This window comes from Vulpes lagopus, chromosome 13 (assembly GCF_018345385.1).
Source record: "Vulpes lagopus strain Blue_001 chromosome 13, ASM1834538v1, whole genome shotgun sequence".
In the NCBI taxonomy this organism is placed as follows: Eukaryota; Metazoa; Chordata; class Mammalia; order Carnivora; family Canidae; genus Vulpes; species Vulpes lagopus.
This window is the reverse complement of record NC_054836.1, coordinates 7,258,170-7,280,273: the sequence shown is the minus strand read 5'-3', so window position 1 is coordinate 7,280,273 and position 22,104 is coordinate 7,258,170. Positions and strand designations below refer to the sequence as shown.

The window sequence follows — 22,104 nt, the reverse complement described above, 5'->3', positions numbered from 1 at the left end:
CCTTTAGCCTCCTCCCAGTACATCTCTTGCTCTTCTGATTCTGTCTCAGCGTCCATGTCCCAGCACACTGGTACTGACGCAACATATGGTTGGTTTTGAAGACATTTTCAGAATATTCTGCATTAACCCTTAGTAGATCTTGAAAATCTCTTTATGTTGAGTACTGTTGAAAATAACTGCAAATTTTTGATTAGTCACTTTTGCATTATCTTCCTTTAATGTCAAGCCAAAATGAAAAGAAATACAGTCAGGGCGTTGATGGGATGTACATTGCCATCAAGAGGCAGGGGTCCCAGGGCCAACCCTGTCCCTGACCTTAAGAATTCCTTTAGTCAACAAGGAATTTGGAGCCTCACTTGCATCTTATAAAATAAGCTGGATGATCTCTGGTTTTGTTTTTATTTATTTTTTTCCCAGCTGTGACTGTGAAATAGATTGTAAGAAGAGAGGTTGAGTTGACTCTGACCAATTGGTCCTAATAGTGTACGCATTAAATCTTAAGTTTAAATTGAACAAATACAAGTTAATACAAAGAAAAGGAACTCAGAAGTTGTGCAGTAATTGGCTCTACGTTGTTGTCCAACTTACATGCCAGATCAGTGACACCAAATGCCTTGGCCCAAATAATGCAGTGGAACTAGCATCTCTGTGTTAGAGTGCTTCTGAGATTTTTAATCTCCATGGTAAAACAAGATTATATGTAAGTGCCTGGAAATGGAAGTATTATCCCCCACAATATGGAATAAGAAGAGAGGCATTTTAATGTAATTGCACCTTCGACCACGTAATTCCCAGTGCTTGTTTCTCCTTTCCACTTCATACCCTATCAACTGTGGTCTAGAGTTAAGACTACTCTGCTGTTACATGTAATGGTAACATTTGTGGTTTATAAACCCATCTATTCTGCAGCTGAATTTGATAATAAAATCCCCTTCCTGCTCTGCATCCATGTAATCACACAGTAGTTTTATCGAATGTGGCCCTTTTTATAATTTACTTTTCCCTCTTTCAGTGATCCTTCTTATTAAAATTTGTAAGCTTACTAATGATTCTGTGACATAGAGTTCTCATTTCTTTATAGAACTTGGTCTTTTGGAGTTTCGCTTTTGATTCATATGGTCTTTTCTTTTAGACTTGATGCTCTTGTGTCTTTCATAAACTTGTAGTAACTAAAGCCAGTGTTCATTAGAGAAGCTAGAGCTGCTTATTTGAGAACTCTGAACCCATAACAGTCCATTACACTTTGATTCAGCATTTATTTAATATTTATGTGCTGGATATTGTGACGGGAGTTCTTTCTTTAAATGAGTGTTGGGGGTTGGGAGCATGGATTATATAACACTGAACTGATGAGGCGGTATATTTTAGTACCTTTCGTGTTGAAATTTCATGTTGCTTTGTAACTTTGAAAGTTGTAAATTATAATGGAATCATATGCCTATTCTCAGGAATGGTACATAAATATTTAATATCAGATCTAGGGTTGTCATTACCCAAGCAGAACAAATATTAAGCAACCAGTACTAGTTCATGTTAACTGAATATCCATTCTACCTGAACCGAACATCAGTTACATGGTTTCAAAATATTAGGTTAAATAGGCATTGATTCTGTTTATGCAGGCAGCCATAGAAAAGATAGAACTTGTATACCTGTTTTATGTTTTTTATACTTAGTTCAAAAATAAAGAACTAACATTCCCAGTTTCCTCTCTCACTGGGATATGATGCATTATTTGTATGTGAGCCACTCTTGTTGCTTTTTTTTTTTTTAATTTTATTTTATTTATGATAGTCACAGAGAGAGAGAGAGAGAGAGGCAGAGACACAGGCAGAGGGAGGAGAAGCAGGCTCCATGCACCGGGAGCCCGACATGGGATTCGATCCCGGGTCTCCAGGATCGCGCCCTGGGCCAAAGGCAGGCGCCAAACCGCTGCGCCACCCAGGGATCCCTCTTGTTGCTTTTATACACTATTCCTTTGCAGTGCAGCCCTACCAGGTGATGATGTGAGCAAGTCCCCAGCTCAGTTCTACAATATAAACAGACTTCTATTGAAGAAAAATTTATTAACAAGCAGGGACAAAATGATTCATACAACTCAGTAAAACTCAGTGAAGTCCCAGTTGTCTGTTCTTTTAAGTGTTTTTTTTTTTCTTTTTTTTTTTCTTTCAGGAAAAAGGTTACTTGGGCCGGATGAGGCTGCTTATAATTGGCCTCAGTCGACAGTCCACTTAAACCAATAGTTCTCAACTAGGGCAGTTTTGGCAATGCCTGGAAATATTTTTCCTTGTCCCAGCTCAGTGTTGGAGTGGTACTATTGGCATCATAGAGGCCAGGTATGCTACTCAACATTCTGTGGTGCATAGGGTGGCTCTCCACAACAAAGGATGATCTGGCCCAGAACGTTAGTGGTTCCAAAGGTGAGAGTCTGTCCTCAACCAATAGTTGCATACGGGACTGGTTAAGCAATCAAACCTAAGGTGCCATCCCTAAAGTTAGAGCTGTATGCTTTGTTGTCGTAACCTCTCATAGTCTCATAACTGGTCCCATAGCAGATGTAAGCATATCCTTACGGCAGCTAACTCATATCTTTTTGAGTTTTCATTTTACTAACTAGAAAGACCTATATCTAACATTTGTCATGCTAGTTAATGAGCCATTTTCACTAATAAAATCTCATTTCCAACAGTCATTGTGCTAACTAGCAAAGCATCATTATTGATCAAGGCATGCATGAGTGAAGACTTTGGAGTAGCCACCTCTACATTTTGAGCTTCCAGGTTTGAGCTTCCAGTGAGAATACTTGCTGATTACTCCCACATTATGTGTCCTTGAGTAGCATGCTGGCAGCACCTGGTTCAGAGCTTAACCTAAGGAACATGGACACATAATGTCACCCTTTGTATTTTGAAGTAAATCACAGATGCTGTGCCAGATTGCTCTGCAGAAGTTGTGTCTACTTACTTCTACTTGTACTTTTTTTTCATTTGTGCTACCAAGTCCTATGTATTTCCTTTGTGGAAGCTAGAGTCCACAGGGATACAGATCAAGAGAAGTAAATCTCTTTTTATAGCTTTTATAGTTTATAGCTGGGAGAGGGCCTTGAGTAAGTAACCATGTATGATACAAGGCAAAGTAAAAAACAGGTGCCATGAGGAGCCCCTGGCTGGCTCAGTCAGTGGAGCATGTGACTCTTGATCTTGGGGCTGTGAATTTGAGCCCTATGCTGAGTGAAGAGACTATTTAAAAGTACAGTCTTTCAAAAAAAAAAAAAAAAAGATGCCATGAGAGACCTTTTGCAAAGTTTTATTAGGTGTGAAAGTGGGAGAAGCAGCAGGGTTGTGACTTGGCAATAGCTACATGAAGGAAGTGACGTCCCGGAAGGGTTTTAGAACATGGCTAGGGCTGGGGTGAGTCGGTGTGTGGTCACATGGTGATTTAGCAGAGTTGAAATGGGTAGCTGCATCTCCTGACTCCTCACCAAGTGATTTCCTGCTATCTGTCATAGTGATGGTAAGTTCTGAATTAAACCAGAAAACTAGAGAATTGAATGTATGATTAGAAAATTATTTTTCTCTCTAAAGCTATAGAAGAAAGCTTGTGAAGTCGTTTCTGACTTCATCTAGCACTTAATTTTACTTCTTTTTACCAAATACCATGTTCCACACAAATGTTAGAAGAGAACTTCTGGAAAAATTCAAAGCTATACTAGGTTGCTTTCTGTTCTAAATTTCTGAACCTAACAACATCCTCTCTTCAGTCCTCGTTGGCTCTACTTTTTAATTTCACAGACTACTTACCCTGCCTCTGCTCACTTTTTTCTTTTTTTTTTTTTTTAGATTTTATTTATTTATTCATAATAGAGAGAGAGAGAGAGAGAGAAAGAGAGAGAATGGGGCAGAGGGAGAAGCAGGCTCCATGCCTGGAGCCTGACTGGGACTCGATCCTGGGACTCCAGGATCACGCCCTGGGGCCAAAGGCAGGCATTGAACTGCTGAACCACCCAAGGATACTCTGCTCACTTTTTTCAAGAAAATAAGCAGATGTGCCCAAAAGTGGCAGAAGACATATTCAGTAGGCTGTCTCCAGTATGTCATCAGCATGAAAAAATCTGAAATGTAGAGGAGAGTTCTCGAAGCTTTTCTTGGGAAGACAAAACAGAAACAAATGAACTGAGCAAGTCCTGGAGGCTTGGATAGGAGTTCCAGATTTAGGAAGTCTATTACAAGTCTTTGTCTTCCACTTATGCCAGGCCTTGCTGTGTTAGTAGCCATAAGTGTAGTTTAACATTTCAGGTTGGCATTTGCTCATAGCTAATGCCTGTAAGTAGTCATTGAACAGTGTGCTAAAGTTGATAATTGTTTGGGCATCATGAAGTTCACCTAGCTGAGTTACCCCTTTGAAGGTCACCTTCTAATGTGGTTCCGAAAACAGTACTTTTGAGTATGATTCCTTGTTTACCAATGCCACTTGATAAAGGTGTAGTGAACTCTATGTAATTTCTCATTTATAACGAAAGTCTAGTATTCAGCTAATTGAATACATGGCTACTTTAATTATTTTGTTACGGCTAATTGATATTCACAGTGATCATGTTCTACAGCTTCTAAATGTATTATTATTACCTTACAAGTTTATGATTCAGCCCCGTTTGATATTTCAGTTCTCTTTGTTTTATGTCAGCATACAATTTTATTAGGTTCCTGTGTATTTTGTGTTTTACATAGTTATGACAAGGAATAAAGCTCGTTTCCCTGTTCTTATTTGCCTATGTGAGTTTATAAGACAAGATTGATCTTTGCCACAGACTATCCATACCATTGTGAAAGACTAAATCTTTCTCTCTCTGTTATATGTGTGTTTCAGATTTGTTACAAGATTTAGAATTATAGGAAATATCATTATGGAGATCTCCTATTTAGGTTGATTTACAGTTGTTGCCTTCTCTCGACTCTAGTAATATCTGGCTTCATAGTATCCTCCCATGGAAAATTGTTTTTTCCCATGAGCTATTAACATTGAACACTGGCATTTCAAGGAACTTTGTCACTTAAAATGCACAACGTTGGGGCACCTGGGTGGCTCCGTTGGTTAAGTGTCTGCCTTCAGCTCGAGTCATGATCTCAGGGTCCTGGGATTGAGCCCCACATTGGGCTCCCTGCTCAGTGGGGAGCCTGCTTCTCCCTCTCCTGCTGCACCTCCCCCTGTTTATGCTAGTTCTCTCTTTCTCTCTCTCTCTCTCTCTCTCTCTCTCTGTCAAATAAATAAATAAATAAAATCTTTAAAAAATAAAATATATAAGCTTTCCTGGAGCCCAGAATTTTTCCTTAACATGCCTTGTACTTGATGTCCAAGGTAGCATTACAGCCTCTGAACTAGGTGAATTGTGATGTCACCTAGTTCAGAGGTAACATCACCCTCCCTGTGCCACACCTTAGTCCTCAGGAGCAACCAGGCCTAAGAAGGCTGAGCTATTATGCCGAAAAGCTTTCGCTATGAAGAGTTACCTAGGAATGTACATGGGAAGGTAAAGTTCTACCAGCACAATAAGTCATATCCATAATCCCGGTTTTTACTTCTTTTGACCTTATTATATTCTTTGTCATAAGCATCTCCAATCCTTTCTGAAAGGAGGCAAGTCTTAAGTTAACACATGGGTGCTTCATTTTGAATCTAGCTTACTAACACAACGCTGAGTTGAGACATTGAAATATCTGTGTTGGGTTTCTTAAAGAAAACTTGATTTCCATATTTTCTTTGCGTCTCTTGCATATGGGGTGAACTAGTTTTCCATAATGATCCACTTAAGTTACTGTCATGTTTTCAAGCCCAGTCACGGTATCCCAAATCTAACAGGATCTGAAAACTAATCAGTGCACATTTCTTGTAGTGAGAGGAATAGTAAACAAGAGATGAGGGGACATTTTTTATATTCATTTTTTTCCCCTAAGAAATGGTTTTAGAACAATAAGTAATGTTGTAATCCTCTTTCTTTTTGTTCATTTACAATGATTCTCTCTCTGTTAGAGAGTTGTACGTAGAAGTTTTATTTCCTTGCACTTGGTTTACTGCTTTTTCATAAGTTGAGTGTGACTCTCCATCCTTGGCGGCTATTAGTTTAGTCAATGTATTCCAGGCTTATTTAAGTTTCAGGATTCATATTGTGTGACTTTCCCTCCCAGTATCACATTAACTGTTTCAAAGCAATGTGCCTTTAAAGTGTTGTGGCCATGTTTCTTTTTTTGTTATTGTCACCAGTGAATCTCAAACTATTGATTCTGTTGGTTGTCTAGGGAAAGATTTGTGATGTTGGACTGTAGCTCTGTGTTTTCTGGTCTTTGGAGGTCATTCCTTTTTAGTGGGCATACCTGACCTTTTCACACGTTGCTTTAAATTTTTCAGAGATTGCATCTTAGAAAAGTCAATGAGGATATTGCTATCTATCCTTTATTTACGTTGCTTCTCAAAATTAAATTTTTTTGATGCATGTAGTCCTCAGTAGGCTCAAGCAATATATTTATAGTATTGAATTCTTAAGTGTTTTCTAAATGACTATAATAGAATACCTATTACTTTATATTTGTGTTTTTAAAATAGTCTCACTGTGTACTATATAGGAATGAAAGAAACATCTGGTGCACGTGTTTCAAGAACCATGGTAGGTAATGTCATACATTGAATGGGAGAGAGAATCAATACTGGTACATTAAGGATTTTGTAGGTAAAATAATCTTCATGCTTTAAATATTCAAATTGTTAAAACAATTTGGTTGTTAATATAATATAATTTGCTAAATACCTCACTCCTTTGAGTATCATGCTAAGTTTCCATCTCATAGCCAGGGATACATATATGTGATATTAATGTTTAAGAAATATTTTTCTGATTGTAGAAGAAATATTTGTTCATTCTAGAAAGTTTGGAAAGCATAAAACGGTCTAAATAAAAAATATCCCACGATGCGTATCATATCCACCATTAACATGTTGGTATAATACATACTTTTTTCCAAGTCTGTATAACAGGGCATTCAGCTTTCCTTGTTCCTTCCTTAAGCAAAATTAGGAACTTCCTGTACATGCTATTTTTGATCAGTTCCCCCCACACACACACACACATACAATTTTGAGTTAGAAAAATTAACTATTAAAACATTATTTTTTAATGGCTTTAAATGTTGGTCATTATGTCTGGACTAAAACTTTATAATCAATCAAATGTTGGACCAAACCTCATTTACACAAACTTCTGTTGTTCCCACTTGTTTGTTGCTTTAAGTAACATTCACTATATTTTCTTAGACATAAATCTTTGTGTGCTTTTCTTCATATTTCCTAGGATTAAATGCCTAGAATAAAATTGGCCAAGTGATAAGCAGATTAACAATAGCAAAGATACATGCATATATCCATCCACATATTTATTGGGGTTTTTTTGTTTTTTTTTTTTTTTTAGATTTTGTTTATTTATTTATTCATGAGAGACACAGACAGAAAGAGAGGCAGAGACACAGGCAGAGGGAGAAGCAGGCTCCATGCAGGGACCCCGACGCGGGACTCGATCCCAGGTCTCCAGGATCGGGCCCTGGGCTGAAGGCGGCGCTAAACCGCTGAGCCACCTGGGCTGCCCCATCCACATATTTATAAGTAGCTATTCTCATAAATTTTAGTGTACTTAATTTGTATACACTTCAAAATACTTACATAGTTAATTTCATTCTTTGTAATACATAGTTCTGTGAGTTTTCACATATGCATACGATTGTGTAACCACCACCATTATCAACAAGCAGACTAGTTCTCTTACCTTAGAAAATTCCTTCCTGTGTCCTTTGATTACAAAGTATATGTTTTGGTTTGTTTTTTTAATTTGGAAAATATAAGGAAGCAAGAATAACGAGAAACTACCCATAAACCTACTGTTCTGGTACAGCTTTTGTTGACATTTTGTCAAGTACCTCTCTGGGTTTTTTTCTTCCCTACAAAAAAAAATACTGTCCGTTTTGTTTATAATATGTTTGTTTTTTAGATATTTTGAGGATATTTTTATTAACCATTAAATTGGTTTTTATTTTTCCTCCTTTGCAATTCTCAACAACCCTATCATCAACATTTTTGTATATTGTCACAATTACTTATAAAAAGTCCTAAAAATAATTTAGATCTCAGTGAATAGGTACATTTTGAAAACATTACATTTTGTAAAATTGATTTAAAAAGTGGTTATACAAAATTACATTCTGACCAATAGTGTATAGAAGAGCCTATCTGTGACATTTTTGCTACTATTTTATATTTTTGTCAGTTCATTAGGTGAATAGTGGTATCTCATTATTTTCATTCTTTGATTTCTCTTAGGGTTGGCTTTTCCCCCATGTGTTTATTATTTGTATTCTTATGTGTGAATTGCCAGCAGATATCATTTGTGTATTTTTCTTTTGGCTTTTTGCGGGGACAATTAGAGGGCTTTTTTTTAAAGTGTTCTGTATTTTAGTAACTTTAACTCTCACAGTTATATGTTGTAATTTCTTTTCCTCTTTTTGTCATTTGCTTGTTCATTTGGTTTAATGATTTTTATTTTTAATGGAAGGTCTCATAAATCTTTGCTTTTACAAATTTCCTTTATTTCTATTTTGGGTGTTTACCTTTTCTTTTATATTCCTGACTAGTCCGGTTTTTACTATGTTGTACCAAGGAGCCATAGATTATTGTGTACTTGCATATGAATATGTTTTAATATTTTATTCTTTTAAAATTTATTCATATGCTTTCAAGCAGCATGAACTTTTCATTGAAATCTTCTATTCAGGCTGTAGCAGCACAATGACATTTAACTGTCCCAAGTTAAGCAAGTTCTCTGATTTTATTTTTCCCTTATTGCCTTCTTTGGTTTGCATCTTAGATATTACCTATCAGATTTCTTTATGACTTTAGGAAAAAATACTACTTATATTGTTAAATAACCGTTGTTTATTTTTAACATGCTGCAGGACATTGAAGACAAAGTAAGTAGCAAAGCAACGACCTACAAATGTGCAAAATGGGTACACTTAAACTAAATAGATGGTGAAAGTCATGCTTGCATAAGGTTGAGCCAGATGACCCTTGGTCACACTGCAAAAAAATGCAGTGTATGGCACCAGGATGGGAATGCCAACTTGCTTGATATCTTAAAATTTCTGGTCAAGTGTATATTCAACATCTACTGAACAGAAATATATTAAAAACATTCCTAACTTGGAGTGAAACAGGGAGGTCTTTTCTCAGAGATAAAGACCACTTAAATGTTGTAATGATCAAGATATAAACAACAGTTTGAAAAACACAGGTTTTTAATTAACTTTGACAAACATCCATAAGTAATTATCTTTATCATTATTTTTTTTCAAGTATCAGAAAAATTTTGTTACCTTTTCTTAATTTTGAAAAAAATCTTAAAAATTCAAAATAGGATGACTGAGTTTTAAAATTACTTTCACGGGATCCCTGGGTGGCGCAGCGGTTTAGCACCTGCCTTTGGCCCAGGACGCGATCCTGGAGGCCCGGGATCGAATCCCACGTCGGGCTCCCGGTGCATGGAGCCTGCTTCTCCCTCTGCCTGTGTCTCTCCCTCTCTCTCACTGTGTGCCTATCATAAATAAATAAAAAATTGTAAAAAAAAAAAAAAAAAAAAAAGAAAAAAAAAGATAAAATTGCTTTCAATGTGTTTTCTCACTGTTAGTTTTTAATTATACAAATTAACATTTACAGTGGTTCTTGCCCCGCCCCCCCCCATCCCCCAGCCCAAGACAACAGCTTCACAAAAAAGAAAATAGGCCCATACGTGTATTTATGTGCAGGTTTCAATCAGTAATTTAAGGGTTCTCAAACATAATAAGATTTACATAGAAAATGTCATATAGGTGTTTTTGTTTAGAAAAAAGAAAAAAAGGTTAATATCTATGTGGCTTATGCTTGGCAAAAATCTAAGTTTTATTGTACAAAATATTAATCCTTAAAATTACTCTTCAAAAGAAGTTAAATAAAACTGTGCTTTATTCTGATAGCTTTTTGACAAAGTAGGACACAGCTGTCACAGTAAAAAAAAAAAATACAATATAGACTCTTTCTTTACATTTAAATACAGCAATCATCATTTTATTAATATTGTTTTGTGGCAGAGACCTAATAGACTTCAAAAATCTCCAGCTTTGTGTACTTATTTCTAATGTCATTTATACTTGACTTTTGCTTTGCTGTTGCTGCTTTTTCTTGATATAGTATATTCTTCATGTCTTTTTTTAGGCTAAGCAGCTGGAAGAGAAAGATCGAGTGATAAAGAAGCAAGATGCATTCTACAAAGAGCAGCTGGCTAGACTGGAGGAGAGGGTATGACTCTTTCTTCTCATTGATTCTCTTCTAGTATCACACCTGCAGCTTTCCTGTATATTTATTTAAGCATCAATAATTAAAATTATATCTGCTTTTCCTTGTTAAAAGAAAAGAAGCGAAGTAGGTAGATTATTCTCACAGGGGACGTTATTTCTTCTTTGGTTGTTTTAGGTTTGGTCTTATTATTGGTTCATTTAGGCATCTACCACTCTCCAACTCCCAGGTATTTTAAAATGCTACTCTTGACTCTTCCTAACACTGAGTAGACTAAACTCGAGTGGGTTTGTAGAAATGATAGTGTTCTAAGGGATTTATTGTCTTTGGGAAACCTCAGTTTCACTGCATTAGTGGCTAAGAAATGAGTATCACTTTCAAGAGTAGTAGGCACAAGTTGAATAGTAGGATTTAGGAAGAGGAATTAAGAGGAGTCGTGGGATGCCTGGGTGGCTTGGTGTTTGAACTTCTGCCTCCGGTTCGGGGCATGATCCCAGGGTTCTGGGATCTAGTCCCACATTGGGCTCCCTGCAGGGAGCCTGCTTCTCCTTCTGCCTCTCTATCTCATAAATAAATAAAAACCTTAAAAAAAAAAAAAGAAAAGAGAAAAGAAGAAGAAGAGGAATCGTGGCAGTAACCCTGGGCAGGCCCTAGAGTTTGACAGAGATTCAAAGGTGGAGATTAAGGAGACTGTGGGTTTCAGAATAGGCATTTGAGCCCCCTTATCAGTGCCCTTGTTTAGTAAAGTAGCTTTGTCTAGAATCATTTCATACATGGGCGATACAAGCTAGCTCTCTCTTCCCTTTGATGGAGACCTCTGAATTTTGTTTAGAGTAAAATGTTTAATAAGAAAGTAGATAAAATGAGAAACACACCATTAAGCCTTATTCAGTACAGTTATTTACACATTAAATCTGTTTACCTGTCTCTGTATGTCAGTAGTGTGAGTGCTTCTTGAATGGGGGGGTCATTTCATTCATGGAGCAGGTATCTAGTTAAGCATATAATACTTGTCAGGCCCTAGGCTACTGCCATAATATGCTAGTGAAGGAAATGAACTAAACTTCTGCCCTCAGGGAGCCCTAGTATATATAGTGAATGGCAGGTTGCGTGTATCTGGATGAACAATAAAGCAGAGAAAAAGGGAGTCCCAGGGCCTTGGAGTGTAGGTGTGAGGTCTGGTGAAAAGGGAGGGCCTATGTAACAGATGGCATTTGGTAAGAGATTTACAGTAATGGGAAGCCAGCCAGCACCAAAGCCCTGAAGCAGTGGCATGTTGGAGAGGCAAGAGGGTTTGTGAATGGAACAGCATTCTGGCTGGTATCTTGGGCAAGACTGGAAGCAAGAGAGACCTAGTAAGATGAAATGGCAAAAATTTGGAAAAGGGATAGCAATGGCTTTGGCCAGGCTGCTAGCCATGGATGGAATATAGCAGGGTTGGATATTTCAGAGGCAGAGCTGATCAGGTTCATTGATGGTTTTGATCATGAGTGAAAGAAAGAACTCAAGGATTCTCTAGATCTATGACTTTATATCTAGAAAGGTGGATTTTCCATAGGGGAAAATTATTCTGATACAGATCTGGACGTGGGTCCTAGAGAAAATCAGGAATTTGATCTTAATGACTTTAAGTTTGGGATATTTGTTACGATATCTGAGTAGAGATGATAAATAAGCATAGAATGGAATGGCTTATAGCAGGAGTGAGCAGATTTTCCTGTAAAGGGCCAGAGAGAAAATATTTTAGACTTTGCTGGCCATGTATGGTTTCTATCACGACTACTCAACTCTCTCAACTCAACTTCTCATCCCATCCATTGTAATGTGACAGCAGCCATAGCTGCTGTGTGAACAGGTGTGACTGCATTCCAATTTATGGACACTGAAGCTTGAATTTCACATAATTTCCGTATGTCATGAAATACTCTTCTTTTGATGTTTTCTCTTCCTAACCATTAAAAATCCTGAAACCACTCTTAGGGTTATATAAAAACAGATAGCAGGTTGGATTTGACTCATGAGTTATAGTCTGCAGAACCCTGGTTTAGAGGACAGCCTCTGACATCAGATGGCTTGGGTTGAATGCACTCGAATGGACATTTACCTGCTGAATTTTTGGAGCATGTTACTTAAAATCTGTTTCTTCAGCTGTAAAATGTGGTTATAATAGTACTTACCTTATGGATTTGTTAAATGAGCTCATTCTCATAAAGCACCTACAGTAGTGTCCAGAGCAAAATAACCACTACTGCGGTCAGTAGTAGCTCTTACTTTACTTGTACCCTTCTAGACCACCATCCCTGATAGCAAATGTTAGCTAAGTAAAACAAATGATTGTTAGTTTTTGAGGTCATTTACCCAGCACCTGCTTTTCCTTTGTCCAGTGACAGTTTTCTTTGCCATCCAGTATTACTATGCTCAGTACTTTTTGAGTTTGTCATTGAGCAGTGTCAGGTACAAGAAAAGGCAATGAAAAACATTCACCCATTTCTCATAAATCCACCAATTCGATGGAGGTAATTCAGTGATTAGTGTGATGTACTGAGAGGACCTGCTCTTGGCAGATGAAACTGGTCTCGTCAGCAGCTAACTGTTGTTTTGGCCTCAGGTTAGAACAAATGGTGGTAGATCACATGGATATCATATGATGATGTCAAATCATTGCCATCAGCATCTTTTTATATAAACAAAATATGTATAGTTTTCCTTTTTGAAGATAAGGCTAGAAAGTAGTTATTTGAGAATTTTAACTGAAAACCAAGGAGTACCTGTGAGCTTAGAAAAATCCTGAAATGGAATAATCATAGTACTATTAGTTAATACCTAATAACTCCAAGCTGGACTAGAAGTCAGAAGGCATGGTGTGGTCACCTAGTTATTTGACAAGTTACCTAATCTCTTCTGGTCTCTGCTTCTTTATCTATGCAGTGGGGATAATACTCCATTCCTTGCTCACATTTGTGAGTTACTTGGGGAGGCACCAAATAAGATGATGTATATAAAAATTCTTTGAAAACTGGAAAATGCTTAACAAAAGCCATTGCCGTTAAAGAATATCTACTCACTTTCTATTTTGTCCAAAATACTAAAAATCACAAAATTAACTTTCTTGTTCAACTTTCTGCTGTCTTCTCATCATTTCTATAAAATCATGTTTATCATGCCATTCCTGAAGTAGCTAAATTAATTTCGTTCAATTGGATTTCTTCGAGGAATATTTGAGAGATGTAGGGCTTCAGTGATGAAGGATTTTTGCGGGCTTAATGCAGAAGATTGTAAAAAAAGTTCCCCTTATATTATGATGACAGTGAAAAGTGCCAATGTCTCACCATTTCTATTAGAAATTCTATTTACAATTTGTGTGAGAAGATGTAAAAGTGCTGAATCCATGAATGCATAATGTAAGAAAAATGATTATAATATTATGGTAACTTGTAGAATCACCTAACACATGAAATCAGGTTGCCTCTGGTTTAAAAGTGGGTTAAGTACATGTCTTTATTTTAACCAAATGAAATGATGAAACCATAAAGAGAAACCAGGTGCTGTATCGTTACTGGAGAGGGAACATTGACCAGTCTTTCACAGAATCATTCCAAAAGCGATCCCCATCAATTAGATTAATGTCATAATTATGTATACTACCCCCTTTTAGATGACTCATAATCTTATTACTTGAATTGTTCATTTTCATTGACTTAATATAAATTTCTTTTGAGACTGTGAACCCCAGTCCCCTGAGCAGTGTAGAACACATTCAGTTCTATAACACAGCTTGGCTTGCCTCTTTGATCTATTTCAATAAATTCTATCAATTAGGTAATTCCTATGCATGAATGGAGCTTTTTCTCATATTGGTTAGTTCACCAGGAGTCAGTGATAAACTGTTTCCTTTTACTAACTTGAGAGGAGGAATAAGTATAATTTTAAACTGGGCACTAATTCACCCTTCTTAGAATCATTATTCCAAAAGCAGCAACTCTTTATTGAGAAAGAAAGTCAAAGCCATTTGTAAAGTTTTTCAAGTCTTTATTTCATTGTAAAAGTTGCTGGCTTTATCAAACACCATTGACATAGCTGTAAAAGTAAACTTCTATATTTTAATAACATTCATGGGGTCGCAGTGAGGTACATGGCCTAACTGAAAGGGACTTGAGTGTTAACTCCTGGTTGTTGATTTCAGAGACTTGGAAGATATATTAATTCCTGATTGGTGATTTGAGGAGAGGAAGCCCAGGGCAGCTTTCGAAGAGAAGATTCTTAAATGTTTTTAGGAAGCTTTCCACAAATCACTAAGGGAATGCTCCGCAGTATTTTACATATCTCTCTTTGTGGTGCCACATTTATAATTGTGATTAGTTACCTGTGTTTATAGCATAAATTCCTTGAGGGTAAAGGTCATTTTCTTGTCTCTGTGTTTTCCACAACTCACATAGGTGTTCAGTGAATAAATCCTAGATTTACTAAGCTTATACCATAAAATTATGTCTTAAGCAATTAATGTAGTTTTTGAATATCTGCAAAACACTTGGTATGTAAATTAATAATATATATCCTATGAGAATCAAGTTTGACTGTCTTGATATTATTTGTAGCATCATCATTATTATTGTGATAGTAATGATAACATTTATTGTACATTTACATGTGCTACTTTGTATGGGCTCTGTCATTTTATTCACACAGATAACCCTATGAGGTCATCAGTCCTGTTGTTCAGAGGTAATGCTTCAAGTAACTTAACCAAGAATATCCAACCAAAACATCTGGATCTGAGATCCGCACCTCAGCTTTCAGCCAGTAGCCAGTACTAGCTTTAATACTTGTTAGTTCTGCACTTGAGTGGGGTCTTGTTGGTTTTTAGCTCTTTGGGTAGAAAGTTAGCTCTTTTTGGCTTCTGATACAACTTTTTAGGTTCCAATGTTAAAATAGGATTTATGCTACCTCATAATCCAGAAGAGTGTTAAGCATTCAAAATGCAGTCTTCTCTCCAGGATCTGATACTTCCAGGGGACATTTGACTAAAAAGGGAATAAATAAAATCTTATTACCTAGCAGCTATGGCATGATACCCCTAGGAGTTATTTTAATATCTAGGTGTGCTCCTTCTACTATGAAGTAAGCAAGCCATAGTCATTGAAGCAGTTTTGAGCCATTCATTCACAACGTTCATAGTGTTGCTATCTGATAGTCCTCTCTTTCCACCTCTAGAAAGAAACAAACTTGCTGTTACTTTTGATGAGCTACTTCGATGGTCAGTTTGTTAGAGTCTGGATTGCCTTCACAATCTTCAGGAAATGCCTATTTTCCAGTAGTCTGTTAGTTCTGTGGGAGGGAAGTGAGAAGCAAGACTAGGCCATAGCTTGGGAGGGCAGATCATCCCAGGGATCTTCCAGGATGAAGGACCCCTTTCTCCCCAGGACATCTTGGAGATGTTAGTTCTTTGATGATAAGCGTGTCTTCTTGTCTAACTTTTCAATTATGAACTTGAATTGATTTGCTCGACTGAATCCTCTTTGCTCTTGGCATTTATAAGAATGAGGAGGGCTGGTTGGCACAGTGTGAAGAGAGCTATAAAAGCCCTGGGGACTTGAGGAGCTGAGGGAGGTCAGAGGGCTTAGTTAGAGTCACAGTGTTCAGATCAACAGGGTAGTGGGATCTGTTGCTTTCTGTTTGTAAGCTCCTCTGGATTTCAGTAGCTATTTGCATACACACTGCAGTCAATCCCATACAGTTAAGGAGAGGGAATTGTACAAGCTGGGCAGAAGAGAGCAGTGCAAAGAGAATAGTGAAAAATAAATTGTCATTAAGAAGAAAAGTACTTTACTAGTTCATCACCTGTGGAGAGAGTTACTAATTAAATTCTAAGGTCGTGCTTACTTACATCAAATGAGCAATTTTTAAAAGCCTTTTACTTATAGTGGGTGGCATATCTTTCATTGCATCATAAAGTGTCGGGCTCATCTGTATGATTAATTGGCTTTTTTGATTGCTTGACTTCTCTTGTCAATTAGTACCTTGGTTTCTCTATTCCTCTGTGCAAAGCTTGGGGGAAGATAATGCCAACAATGATAATAAAAAGAAACAACGACAGAACGGATTATTGTCAGCCCAGTGTGCTGCTTATGGGAAGAAATTATTATGTATTTTTACTACCAGATGAAGTCTGTCATTATAAAAATACCTCACTGAGTGAAGCGGGGTCAGCCTTTTGATGGGATCAATACAGGATAGAATCACAGATCACTGACACCTGAGATACTAAAACATAAGCAGTCTTTTCTGGGGTTGGAAGATAATTTAATAAAGTCTATTTATGGGATAAAAAAAACCCTTTGATATTTTCCCCCCTCATGTGGTTTCTGAACAATCATCAGTGATTCTAGGTCATATGCATAGCTCATATACACTAAGTTATTGTGTGTGTTTTGGCCATACAGTGTGACACAGCAGATTTAACACAATAGTTAAAAGCATAACTTCATTGTCAATGACTAACTAGTTTGCACTGGTCAACCTAAAGATAAATATCATTCCTTTGACACTCTGCATTTTTATATTGGCTTCCTCATTCATCTTGAAATCAGGGAAGATCCCCTGTGGTCTGAAGTTACCCAGAGTTGCAGAAACCCAAGTTCTCTGGTCCAGGAGTGGGACATTGAAGGCGATAGAAGCCAGCGACACTTCTAATTGTAATGCCATTACACAGGACAGAGGTTTTAGAAGTGGTTTGCTGCATGTACCTTAAGTTGCTCTTTTTTTTTCTCATTAACAATGATAGTTCACATAATGTGCTTACACCTTCATTGATTAGGTAGAGAAATTAATAAGGGCCAGTATCATCATATCTTTTGCTAATATAATTGATACATTTATTTGTAACTTGGGTTCAAATACCTGAACTCATTTATACTCTTCACTGCCTCCCTAAAGGGTGCTTATTGTTGCAGATATTCCAAAAGCAGCAAGCAGGAAAGGAGGGTTTTGTTTGTTTTTGTTTTTGTTTTACTCCCCCTTCTGTTTTGTCCTCCTGTGGGGGAAGGGAGTGACCTATGCAGTGCAGTGGATATGGGGTTCTTATCCTTTTTTTTTTTTTTTTTAAAGCAGTTTTTTTTTAATTCTTTTTTTTAAATTTATGTATGATAGTCACAGAGAGAGAGAGAGAGAGAGAGAGGCAGAGACATAGGCAGAGGGAGAAGCAGGCTCCATGCACCGGGAGCCCGATGTGGGATTCGATCCCGGGTCTCCAGGATCGCGCCTTGGGCCAAAGGCAGGCGCTAAACCGCTGCACCACCCAGGGATCCCCGTGGGGTTCTTATCCTTAATTCATTATTCAACAAGTCCTTCAAACGCATTGGCTTTTCTGTTAACCTCTCTGAATTTCCTAATGGGAAATGTAGTTTGGGTAACCTTGAAATGCTTTTTAAATCTGGCTTTAGGGATATGCGACTTACATTCTTTTCTGGGGTGAGCCTGTTAAAAGTGCATCCCGTGAAAATTATCACTTTAACTGGATCCAGTCTTTCTGTGCCTAACTTTAGAGGAAAGATTTGCAAATCACGGGATCAGCACTTAATTTGGGGCTCTATTTACCATGTAGGCTGTCAAGAAGTATTAACCTGAAGGTAAGATGAGAATATGGAGTACAAAGCTATGAGCTGATGGCACACAGTACACCAGGTATTAAATAGCATTATCCATCCTGCTTGCTACAGTAAATAGGATTTCACCATTATGATGTGTCAGGGCTTTCAGTGAAATCAAATTTACAAGACACTAAACTGCCATCCTCTCTGCTGAGCAGCTTTATTCTGGGATCTTGCTTTCATATTAATCCTGTTGGTAGGAAATACTTGTACCAATTGTGCATGGAAATTATAATTTAATGATCTCTTCCTTTTCTCTATTCAGAGCTTAGAATGGACCACTGTGCTTGGCAGTGATAGCCTCAGGGCTCTGAGAAAGAGATAATACAGAGTTTAGCTTTAAAAGCCCACTCTTGCCTTTTTGTGAGTGCTTGTAATGATCATAAGTGCTAAGATGCCTACAATATGGGTTGCATACTTTCTTGACTTTTCATATTTCCTTTACCTTGTGAAAAAACGTACTGTAAAATAATTAAATTCTATTTAGCATGACAGTTTTTTAAAATGGTATGCCACCTGAATGCGTAAAGACAAGGCAAGAAAGAAAGCGTTATAAAATGCAGGGGAAATTAATTTCACTTTTTAAAGATTTTTTTTATTTTGTGTGGGGAGGCTCAGCAAGGTTGTTTTATTTGTAAAACAATACTCCCTTTCCTTTCTTTAGGATCTTTCCTTGCTATTAGTAGGAATATTGCAGCCAGGAAGTCATTCTGTGTTTCCGGCAAATATGATTGAAAATGGGCTGGATCTCTGAATCTTCTTTGCATCCAATTTTGTAATTCGTGATTGTTTTGCTTCTTGATATCTTGTTTATTTATAAATTTTGAATATACTTCATTTAGGCAGACCAGCCAGTGTTTATTTCCTTGTTTTATTGACTGAGAAATTAAAATACACGAATAATAATTTTTTTAAAGAAAATTGCAGGGCTGGTGTTAGAAAATGCTCTTGAATCTCAGTTTTATGTTCAGACCGTGAACCAGCTGTGCCTCTATAAGGGATTACATTTCAGCACATTAGCTTCAGTTAGAAAGATGTATTTGGTCATTAAAACATTTTTTTTTTGTCATTAAAACATTTGCAAATAATATTAGCTCATAACATTATCAAGGAAGAAGTGCCCACATCTGAACTTGGCATGTAAAGCCGGTTGGCACAAGTCAGGGCAACATCCAATAAGAGGAGTGTAAATCCAGTTTGGCCACAGAGACTAAGATAGGATTTTGATCTTGGTCATTCTTACTCAAATTTTCATGGGCTAGAGGGAGTCCTTGTCGTTTACCATTTATTCTAGAACACATTTGTTAAACGCCTCCAGTGAGCCAGGCAGCGTATGGAGGTACACTGACAAATACGAATGGCACAAACACTCTTTGGCATCTGGCACAGAACTTTTAATTGCTGCAGTGGATTGGGGAGGCTCTGTCAGACTATTATTTTCCAGAGCAGAAATGTTTTGTGAGGAGTAGCTGCTACTTTTGTCTCAGCTGAAGATTGTGGGATTTAGAGGAGAATTTAGTGGGTTGGCATGATCCATCAGGTTACACGCTCAAATAAAGATCCAGTGAATTGGTCGCCTTAAATAGTGGTCTCTGAAAATACTAAATATGTAAGCTCCGCGAAGCCCAGAAATATCTCCCCTTTGATTGCCATGATAGTGCTTAGCACATAGTAGGCACTAGATCAACTCTTAAAAATTAATGTATTTGTCAGGAAGTGGGATGGGTTCCATGGCCAAATAATTTGGAGAAATGTTAAGTTTAACTACACTGAACAGATTTCTTTACTGCAGGGCCTTCTCAGAGTTTATATACATTGAGAGCTTCCAAGATGAGGATACTGCATGCCATGTTTCAGCATCACACTCAAGCCATAGAATCTTTTTTCCAGAGACACTTTGCTTATCCCGGCACACCATCTGAGGTTAGCTGTGCCCTGCACAATGCCAGTTCCTGTAGTTCTGACTCCCTCCTGATTTGCATCCTAGGACACTAAGTTCAAGAAGCCATAGGGATTCATTAGCAGAGTTCTAATTTCAAGGCTTCTGAGGACCTGCAAGCATCCTAGAATGGCCTGCCTTTGTACTGTGTTGCAAAAGAGGAGACAAATGAGAAAGAGGCCCGAGGATTCTTGAGGGCCTCTGGAGTGGGAGTTGTTCACGCTTTTAATTCTCTTCATAATCTTTAGTTCTTCTAAGATCCTTTAGAAAACTATGCCTTTAATTCTCAGTTTGATGTTTTATCCAGGGTCCTTGTTCAGAGTTGCATTATTCCAGGCTCCGCAGAGTTGGGAGCCATGGGTAGTGGCCCCTCTCCTCACACCCAGAATCATGCCTTTTAAGCCAGGACTTGTAGTCCTTGGTGAAGAAAAATCAGGCATGGGGGCTGATGCCACCAAGGATCAAGGGACCAAATAGGAATTTTCTTTTTTTCTTTTCTTTTCTTTTCTTTTCTTTTCTTTTCTTTTCTTTTCTTTTCTTTTCTTTCTTTTCTTTTCTTTTTTTTCATAAAATGAAATAGGATGGTAATCAGATTAGGTAAATATTTAAGTATCATTGGGGACCTTTTAAAAATATTCCCACAATTTATGTATACAATGGAATATTACTCAGCCATTAGAAACAACAAATACCCACCATTTGCTTCGACGTGGATGAAACTGGAGGGTATTATGCTGAGTGCAATAAGTCAATCGGAGAAGGACAAACAGTGTATGTTCTCATTCATTTGGGGAATATAAATAATAGTGAAAGGGAATGTAAGGGAAGGGAGAAGAAATGTGTGGGAAATATCAGGAAGGGAGGTAGAACATAAAGACTCCTAACTCTGGGAAACGAACTAGGGGTGGTGGAAGGGGAGGAGGGCGGGGGGTGGGGGGGAATGGGTGACGGGCACTGAGGGGGACACTTGACGGGATGAGCACTGGGTGTTTTTCTGTATGTTGGTAAGTTGAACACCAATAAAAATTAATTTATTAAAAAAAAAATCTCCCCACAAGTGTTTACCAAGATCTAGGACTAGAGGAATAAGGAAAAGATTTATTAACACCTTTTTTTTTCCTTCTCTTCAGAGCCTTGAGTTTTTCTGTGATCCTTCAGGAGTTTATAGGACTGACTATTATTTGGTGAGGAAGCTATAGGGTTTGCTTGCCTAGATCAGAAAATGCAGACTTTGTATCCAATGAGTTAAGCTGAATGAAGATGAGTAGTCCTGTGCTCTGTAATTTCTTTTGACAGAAACAAGAGGTCCAGGGAAAATAATGTGGCCACAGAATGTGCCCTTATTTCTAGTAGTTCTCATTTAGATCTATAAGAGCAGGAACCTTAGGTTCAGCGCTGTGTCCCTAGCCCCTGGAACAGTGCCCAACACATAGTAGGTGCTTTGTAAATTTTTGCTAAATAAATGAATGAACAAGTTTTCATTTCATTTCAAAGGAGGTGAAAGGCTCTCATCTCAGAAATGGTCCAAGTGAGGTAGGTATTTGTCTCCCAGGTCACTTAGCATACACCTTAACTCAGGTTACACCTTATCCTGCAGGTTTTCTCCAAATCTGGGTGAGGGTCCTTCTGCTGCAGTCACGCTAGCTACTGGTATTAATGCAGCTGCGTATCTTACTTACATAATATTAACCGTCCGTGTAGATACCACTTTTTGAGCAGACTTTTAAAGTAAATTAAGTCATATTGCCTAGACAGTGTTCTTAGCAATTATTTTTACATGACTTTGAAGGGGGAGGTGAACAGTTCTATAGACAAACCCCATCCTAAATAGAGTGCTCAACTCTATTATTATCTCATGTATTATCCCCAAACTTGGCTTTGGGTGAGAATGTTCTTTGACATTAGAGCACTGTGTGGTGCTATTTGAGACTGTTGGCCAAGAAATATAGTATCTGTGTCACTCTCCTCAGCAGCATCATTGAAACAGCTACCATCTACTGAGGGATTATTAATAGGCAGGCACTTAATGAAATGATTTCACATCATCCTTTTAACCCCAGCACAGATCTTTGTGGAAGGTATTTTCTCTCTTCACCACCCAACCTGTTGTGGCTGATTTTGTTATTAAGGCTCAGAGACCTCAAGGAACTTGCC

At 37.7% G+C, this 22,104-nt stretch overlaps 1 protein-coding gene across 1 annotated transcript in view; it reads left to right on the top strand.

Moving 5' to 3' along the window:
- The window catches only part of CHCHD3 (coiled-coil-helix-coiled-coil-helix domain containing 3), a 273,592-nt gene that overhangs the window by 168,405 nt on the left and 83,083 nt on the right, over nucleotides 1-22,104 (top strand). The window contains exon 5 of the mRNA XM_041727307.1: nucleotides 10,285-10,368. Within this exon, the coding sequence (XP_041583241.1) occupies nucleotides 10,285-10,368 (84 nt within the window). The remainder of the gene's footprint in view (nucleotides 1-10,284; nucleotides 10,369-22,104) is intronic.